The following is a 9,417-nucleotide window of genomic DNA, read 5'->3' as shown; positions in this document are numbered from 1 at the left end:
TTACACTACAACTGTCTTAGAGGTAAATCATTACACTAAAGCTGTCTTAGAGGTAAATCATTACACTAAAGCTGTCTTAGAGGTACATCATTACACTAAAGCTATCTTACAGGTACATCATTACACTTAAGCTGTCTTAGAGGTACATCATTACACTAAAGCTGTCTTAGAGGTAAATCATTACACTAAAGCTATCTTACAGGTAAATCATTACACTAAAGCTGTCTTAGAGGTAAATCATTACACTATATGATTTGTTCGAAGGTGTAAACAAAAATGATAACAAAATAAAAGCACCAACAATTACCGTAAAGCGCTTTTTGCCTTACGATCTGAATGTAAGCACATTCATTTAAACATCAAAACTATGCTACACCTCTTTGACACATATGTGAGTAGTGTATTATATTATGGCTGTGAAATATGGGGTAGTTATAAAGGAGTTGAAATAGAAAGGGTTCATATGGAATTTTGTAAAAATATACTGTGTGTTAAAAAATCTACGTGCAATGCTATGGTATATCTTGAGCTTGGACGACTTCCTCTGGCAAACAAGCAGGTGCTTCGAATGTTTAAATATTGGTTTAAGTTGTTAAATTGTGAAAATTGTATACTAAAAGAAGCATATCAGTTTTTATTGAAAGAAACTTGGAGGGAAAACCCGAAACGAAATTGGATATTATTCATGAAGCATAGATTATTTGAACTAGGGTTTGGATATATATATATATGGTTAAGGCAGGCAGCTACCGACATCTGTCTACTACCTATTATTAAACAGCGCATAGATGATCAGGCAAAACAAACTTTTTTTAACTCGTTGGCAATCTCAAGTAAATGTGATCTCTATAGCAATATGGTAGATACCTTGATGTTGCAATATTATTTAACAAAGTTTATACCAAAACAACGTCGAAGTATGATTACCAAATTACGTATGTCAGCTCACAATCTTGCAATAAAAACGGGAAGGTACAGGACTATTGCAAGAAATAATAGATATTGCAGTAACTGTGACCTAATAGAGATAGAAGATGAATTTTCATTTTCTCTTTACCTGCCCACGTCATCTAGATCAAAGGAGAAAATATATTAAAAATTAATACTAGCAAAAACCATCTGTATTCAAACTTATCGAATTAGTAAATACACACAATGTAAAAGAACTGAATTTGTTAGGTAAATTTATTATTGAAGCTAACAAACGAAGAATTGTTTAACTTATAATTTTGTTTTATCTAATTTTGTATTACTCAATCGTATCATGTCCATGTTTTTTGTTCGTACAATCTTTCATGTTTAAGATGGTAAATACTCAATGTTGTTGTATTAATATTTGATGATGATAAAGATTTATAAGGCAATGATGATGATGATGATGATGATGATGATGATGATGATGATGATGATACAGATGTTATGATGATGATGATGATGATGATGATGATGATGATGATGATGATGATGATGATGATGATGATGATGATGATGATGATGATGATGACGACGACGACGATGATGATAATAATGATGAAAGTGATGACAATAATGATTTCGATGATGTTGCTGTTGCTGCTGATTTGTGATCAATGTGCCAGTTATTTTTTTTTGTAATTGTTTATTTTTCGACGATTTTTTCATAATACATATAATCATGAAAAGAAACACACACACACACGCACACACACACACACAAACTTACAGAGCATATATGCTAGCACGAGATAACTTCTTATACAACCATCATATTCTGCATATTTATTTATTAAAACATTTCCTCATTCTCCTACCCCTAGATGATATGCGCTAAGAAGAATAGTTCAAACTTCCAAGCCTAGCATAGTATATGTATCACTCTTCACCAACACACACACACACACACACACACACTTATCACAATGTGTACATGATCATTTGAGCACTGATATATCTACATTGTGGACACTAATACATGTTTCTGCACTGTTTACATGTTCGATAGTAGCTATTTAATTGTACATACATGAATATGTACAATATATAAACACACATGCATACACATAAGACTTGTATGCAGTCAGCTGTCTACATATATTGACTTATTATACAACCATCACATTCTGCATATTTATTTATTAAAACATTTCCTCATTCTCCTACCCCTAGATGATATGCGCTAAGAAGAATAGTTCAAACTTCCAAGCCTAGCATAGTATATGTATCACTGTTCACCAACACACACACACACTTATCACAATGTGTACATGATCATTTGAGCACTGATATATCTACATTGTGGACACTAATACGTGTTTCTGCACTGTATACATGTTCGATAGTAGCTATTTAATTGTACATACATGAATATGTACAATATATAAACACACATGCATACACATAAGACTTGTATGCAGTCAGCTGTCTACATATATTGACTCTCATATGCCTCATACCTAGCTGTATCTATATAATTCATCTTTTACACACCCATACATACACACACACACACACAAACACACCATCCACCACACAACACACCATAACAAACTCTCAGACACCTATCCATTACACAGGTTAATATACACATCACTCTCTTACTTTAGAACCATAAATAATAGTATACATATGTTGTGTACATCAAACCTACTATACTTATATAAGAGTAAAATCAGTAGTATAAGTTTAGAGAGAGAGAGAAGGAGAGAGAGGGAGAGAGAAAAGAGAGAGAAGAGAGAGAGAGAGGAGAGAGATAGGGGAGGCAATCTTACATGTAAAAATTGTAATTTTTCCGGAAGTACGTCACGAAAATGGACGCTGATGACGATGTGTGGAGCCACCTTAATCAGAAACTGCTGAGGCTTTGGATATATACCGTATACAAAAATAAATTAAAACACAGGAAATCTATAATAGGTTTCCATTTTCTCCAACCTGTTTCAAATTTCATTTTGACGTGCTCACTTTTACTGTTATTAATATAGTTTTGGACAATGAAATGATCTTTAATAACATTAATTAGTGCATTGAGATTTAAAGATTTGCAGAGACATCTAGTCTTGTATATATAATGTTTGATAAGAATTAAAATTTCATTATCAAAAAATCTGGAAAGGTGTGAAACTATTCCAAAAAGGAAGGATTCCTGATTAAATGAAAACGGGATAAAAAATAGATCCAGCAGAGTTTCAAATCTCTACAGTAATTTCTGCACTTCTCGACATTCCCAAAGACAATGAATTATTGTTTCATGTTCTTTATTACACAAAGTATGATGATGAAGATTTATAAGGCAATGATAATGATGATGATGATGATGATGATGATGATATAGATGTTATGATGATGATGATGATGATGATGATGATATAGATATAGATGTTATGATGATGATGACGACGACGACGACGACGACGACGATAATAATGCTGAAAGCGATGACAATAATGATTTCGATGATGTTGCTGTTGCTGCTGATTTGTGATCAATGTGCCAGTAATATGAAATTATTTGTTAATCCTCCAAGTTGTAAAACTTACGGAAATAAATTGAATTGAATTAAATACTGTCAGTGTAATATAACAGTGTCATGTAACTGACTTGCCTTGTTATTGTGCAAAAGCATCTTAAACTGTTTGAAGTACAGCCAGCCTGTGTGTTCATTCTCCTCTGTCAGCTCGGAGTATTTCGTCTCCGCATCGTATCCAAACGAGTGGAATTTCTTGTCTGGGGAAAGAAGCAAGGAAGACGGAGTTTTTTGTGACATTAATTTTCCACTGCCAATCCAAGCGTTTGTGTTGATCTTCAATGGCTCCCGTTCGTGGTCATGTCGCATCTGGAAGGCGTACCCGGAATAGGTGGTGCCAAAGTCAAGAGCAGCAATTATAATCGGGGAAAAGTCCATCGTCTACTGTAACATGACAAGTATCAGCATGTATTGCTCTAAAGGGACTATTCATTATTCCACGCAGCTAACATTGATGAATAAAGATTTGTTGATATTATTTTGAATTAAAATAATCAATTTTCTTCATGATTTGTTATGTGTAGCAGACAAAAGATAAAACGTGTATAGGATGACAATTTTGATATGCTTAAAAAAAATCTTTTCACGGACAGGGGGTTGTCACGTGCGCCGGGTACACCCCCTGGATCCGCCACCTTACATTGTATATAATAATCACTATACCTGGAGTTTAATCATTTTATGTGTATTATACAGAAATAAATGTAACAAAGCTAGACAACTTTTCACTCGTGACTTTCCAAGAACTCACCTGATGATAAATACCCAGGTGGAGTGACAAGAGGGATAAGGGAGGATATCACGGCTAAATGCATTTGGCCATCAAATTCCAACAGCCTTTGTCTTAAGGAATTATAGTCGTTTCGCCCCAAACCCGTTACGCCTCAGACCATTTCGCCCCTACTTTTTCACGTCGCTCATTTCGCCCCAAATATGACAACCATATCGCCCCAAAATCCGTTTTATCGCCTTATCGCCCCAAAATTCTTTATCATCCCAACCACTACGAACCTGTATTGAACGATATCTGATCTTGTGAAAGTGGCGGTAGTTATTACAAGTTTCACTTAAATATTAATTATTAGGAACACGGGATTCATCATTTGATAGCAAAAATACTGTTTTTACCCTAAATATATTGAGATATCAGAATGAATGTCAGCTATTTCAAATTTTCCACGATGAAGAACGAAAATGATAAAGTTGGTTTGAAATGTAGAATCCCAGAATTATATTAGATGCTATATAAGTCCATGGAAGAATGTAACATAGCAGGACACGGTATAAATTGATTTTTTATAGTTATTTCTTTTAATTAGTTAAAAAAATACTTATGCTGGAAAGGAAAAAGATCTATATACATATAGACATAAACAAATATTAGTACACATTCTCTCTCTTGCAACACACATAAAAAAAATGTTTCCGATCTACGGCACGCGTGTATAATTTATCCATAAAATCTAATTATTTCAAAAATAGATATATTATCTAAAATAAACAAATCCTGCCTAACATAGATTCTATAGATATGTTACAATATCGATCTACGGCACACGTGTATATAATCTAATTATTTTATGCATCTATATATTATCTAAATTAAACAAATCCTCATAACATAGATCCTATAGATATGATACAATAGAGATCTAACGTTACGACACAAAAATCATGTCCCAAACATCAAACGAATTGCAACAGATATTAGTTTTTAATGTCTATCTATATATTACATAAAAAGTAGATATTTTATTTTAAAATTTGTCGAATAAGTTAATTTTATGGAGGACTTTTTTGGGGCGAAATAGTTGGGGCGTTATGTATTTTTGGGGCGAACTGATTGGGGCGATATGAATCAAATTTGGGGCGTAACAGCTTGGGGGCGTTACGGTTTTGGGGCGAATCGTCTGACACCCAAATCAAGTCTACCCGATAATTACATATAATGCCATTAATTTATAACTTTCTCTACAATGTCAGTCTTCGCCTGGTAAACCTTAATTATATTGGTTTCCCTGTTTATAAGGGTTGGAGGTAATCTTTCTGGGACCAAATCATTATCATACCGAAATATGACATAATGAGTGATAATGTAACTCAACAATGCTACAGATCTTTATACAGGGTATATCTAGTACGACGTTATCTTACCTTAGTATAGCGCACCTGTACACCGAATTTATCACATCACCTTCATCTTAATTACGACTTACAGATGCACATACACAGTAACACCTGTTACAAAGCGAAACTAATTTCTGTATTACATATATTACATCCTCGTTGGAGCTCTACACTGTACGTGTGTGCAGGGTACATGTAAGCTGTATACGGATGTGTTGTGACCTACTTATGCATACACCACGACGAGACCAGACAAAACCACAAAATGAAACTACATTAGACAAAGCAGTTAGTTGATTAACGGAATAATGAGGCACATTATAATGTTGGTTTCGAGTCTGTCTAAAACCGGCACGTTCGAATAGCGAAAGGTCTTATCTTCTGGTTATTATTTGCAAGTACGAGACAAATATGTGTGTTCTTCGCGAAGAACTCCTCACCGACTTCTCTGATAGAAGGTTTTGAACCCCCAGTGGATTTTATTGCAAAAGTTTATTATTAATATTATCTGACCATTAATATCAACATCGGGTTTAAAGTCAGAGTAATGCATTGTTAGATTGTTTACAGAAATAATTATAACAAGATAAGAGAAAACAATACCCCATATATACGACTATGTCTCGTGAGTGTAATAACAAGATTAAATACAGTGTAAGTACGTTATAAACTAAATAAAATACAATATACTGTAACAGCTGAGGAATGTGGGGGGGGGGGGGGGGGAAATCCAGTGATGAGGTATAACACGGGGACCCACTCAATAGTCTACAGTCAAGAGTCAACAAGCTTTATTTACCGTCGCATATACATGTAACATAATAACATTAGCACTGTCTTCTTGCGACAAAACATATATAAATTTAACAAGGATCACAGTACTTATGGATATATAATAATAATAATAAAATGTATTCAGGTAAAATAGGCATGTAATTACAAGATATCACAATTTAGAATAAAACATATAATTAAGATCACAATGCAGCTTGTAAATACAAAAGAATATTTTGTATTAAGACTGAGAATTATAATAGAATTCTCATAATTAAAGTTTTCTTAATTCAATCCTTGACATATATCCGAGTATAAAAATATAAAAAAAGTCTAATACACTGTACAAAATAGGCAGATATTACTATAAAATGAGACAGACTATTTTTAGTATATAAAGGTAGATATAAATAGGTCGCATAATAGGAGTGGTGTGTGCCATTTACCTAGGATTACCCATGAAAGCCACAAAGTGCCTTATTTCCAATGGGATCCTTTAAAAATGGAAGAAAATAAAAGCAAAAATTAGAAACAAATAAGAAAATCACTCCGGTAACGGTCCAGATAGCACAGAGCAGTATATATGGAAAACAATACAACATACATAATGATTATTATTGATAGTGGCAGGCAGCTTCTTATAGTAGCAAACTATAAAATATTGTTACATAGTTATTTACTGATAGGGCATGAACAAAATTGAAATTTGAAATGATTGTGCAATGCCGTAAGTCAAGCTTTCAAGGGTTTGGGGTAATACATGTGTGCTCAATAGTAGACAAAGATATCAACTTCATTTTTTGCTTTGAAGCACAAGGTGTTTTTTAGCATTGGTTTTGAATTTATGTTTGTTTTTGATATTTTTGATATGATCCGGTAAAGAGTTCCAATCTTTAGCAGCCGAAAAGAAAAAAGGGTGCTTCTGTACCCTTGACGTTTTTAATAGCGAAATTTGAATTTCCGAATCTGTAGTACCGTATGTGTTATTGTTTTTGGTGAAGAATTCATGCATATACTGAGGGCATATCTCATTAAAGATGTTAAATGCATGATTTAAACGAAGTTGACGAACTCTTCCCTCTACATTGAGCATACTAATTTTTGTAGTTCAGTAAAGGTAATTATTGTCCTGTTATTTAAGTTAAGATTTTTTTTTATGTAATTTAGAAAGACCGTCAAGTAGTAAGGGTTTTAGGTCAGGGTCATTGAGTGCAGTCTCCTATATAATCCCTACCAACTCCCTGGCACCCCACTAGTGGCACCCCCCTTCGGCAGGAGGGTACCGATCGATGACGTCACAGGGGGGGGGGGGGGTGTTCTCATGTATTTGGGGTTTTCCTAAATGCATCTGTTTGTAGCGACCGCCTATATACGAGGGGGGGAGATACCGATCGATGATGTCATAGGGGTTTCTCATGTATTTTGGTTTTTCCTGACTGCATCTATTTGTAGCGGTCCGATTGCATCACGTTTAGAAATAGTCAAACCGGTTCCAACCGGTTATGAATACAGCATATACCGGCTGCTTCATAATGTCTGTATAGGATGGTTGCTGCTACTGCTGCTGTAGTTGTTGTTAAGTAGCTCATCCTGGCGGCGGCGGCGATTGTTGAAGCAACACAACTACCACCACCATCCCCGCCGCCGCCGCCGCCGCCGCCAGGATGAGCTACTTGACAATAACTACAGCAGCAGCAGCAGCAGCAGCAGCAACCATCCTATACAGACATTATGAAGCAGCCGGTATATGCTGTATTTACCCAGCAGCAGCAGCATGTGTAACAGTACTNGTAAACGGGAGCGATGTGAAGATATAATTTTAATTAGATTGTAACAGTTCTCGATATCTATATAAGAATAACAACTTTTAATTTCCATGATTCATGAAAGTAGGATGGGGAATACGGTATGTCTTTCTCGGTGTTGTATTCATAACCGGTTGAACCGGTTTGACTTTTTCTAAACGTGATGCAATCGGACCGCTACAAATAAATGCAGTCAGGAAAAACCAAAATACATGAGAAACCCCTATGACATCATCGATCGGTACCCCCCTCGTATATAGGTTGTCGCTAAAAATAGATGCAGTCAGGAAAAACCCAAATACACGAGAACCTCCCCCCCCCCTTCCCTGTAACGTCATCGATCGGTACCCCACTGCCGAAGGGGGTGGGGGTCACTAGGGGGTTATTGGCTGCACTCAATATGGGAACCCTCTGTGACGTCGATTGGTACCCCCATACCAGAGGGGGTGCCACTAGGGGGGTACCGGGGGGTACTATAAGATTATATAGGAGACTACATGTACTACTCTTCGTTTTGAAGAAAGGGATAACTTTTGCAGTTTTAAGATCGTCAGGTACTATACCCTCAGATATGGATAAATTTATTAGAAAGGTGATAGGAATTTTGATTATTGGTGCCGCATCCCGCAAGAATCTAGCAGGAATTTGATCTAAACCTGTACTTTTACAAATATTCAAATTGCATAACTCCCTGTACACAAACTCTTCCGAGACATGATGAAGATGAAATTTAATCCCTTTCGGGTTTCTTTTAGTATAACATCCCTAAACAACTTTGATGTATAATGATACAAGCCTTTATACAATGGAAGTTTTTCAATCAATTTAGAACAATAGTAAAATATTTGTAAAAATGGTTGGCTACTGTAATGTCATCATGACAGTTTACACTGGTTACTGTAGTGTCATCATGACAGTTTACACTGTCTACTGTAATGTCATCATTAACATCCCTAAACAACTTTGATGTATAATGATACAAGCCTTTATACAATGGAAGTTTTTCAATCAATTTAGAACAATAGGAAAATATTTGTAAAAATGGTTGGCTACTGTAATGTCATCGTGACAGTTTACACTGGTTANCAAAAAGATATGAATTTTCATATCTTTTTGTACCACGGTACACTTTCATATGGTACACAAAGATATGAAAATTCAAATCTTTGTGTACCATGTAAAAGTGTACCATGGTACATAAAGATTATA

General features: G+C 35.2%; 1 protein-coding gene across 3 annotated transcripts in view; it reads right to left on the bottom strand.

Moving 5' to 3' along the window:
* Positions 1-5,810, bottom strand: part of LOC110454108 (heat shock 70 kDa protein 12A-like) — a 21,341-nt gene extending 15,531 nt beyond the window's left edge. The window contains exons 1-2 of one of the 3 annotated variants that reach the window (XM_021503473.1): positions 5,657-5,810; positions 3,581-3,886 (exon numbers count right to left, since the gene is read on the bottom strand). In XM_021503473.1, the coding sequence (XP_021359148.1) occupies positions 3,581-3,880 (300 nt within the window). In that variant the 5' untranslated portion in view covers positions 3,881-3,886; positions 5,657-5,810. The remainder of the gene's footprint in view (positions 1-3,580; positions 3,887-5,656) is intronic. The other 2 variants (XM_021503472.1, XM_021503474.1) reach the window with 2 other exon arrangements.
* Between the last annotated feature and the right edge of the window lie 3,607 nt (positions 5,811-9,417).

This window comes from Mizuhopecten yessoensis, unplaced genomic scaffold (genome assembly GCF_002113885.1).
Source record: "Mizuhopecten yessoensis strain PY_sf001 unplaced genomic scaffold, ASM211388v2 scaffold7669, whole genome shotgun sequence".
Taxonomy (NCBI): Eukaryota; Metazoa; Mollusca; class Bivalvia; order Pectinida; family Pectinidae; genus Mizuhopecten; species Mizuhopecten yessoensis.
The sequence above is the reverse complement of the archived record's forward strand: the minus strand, read 5'-3'. Positions and strand labels throughout refer to the sequence as shown.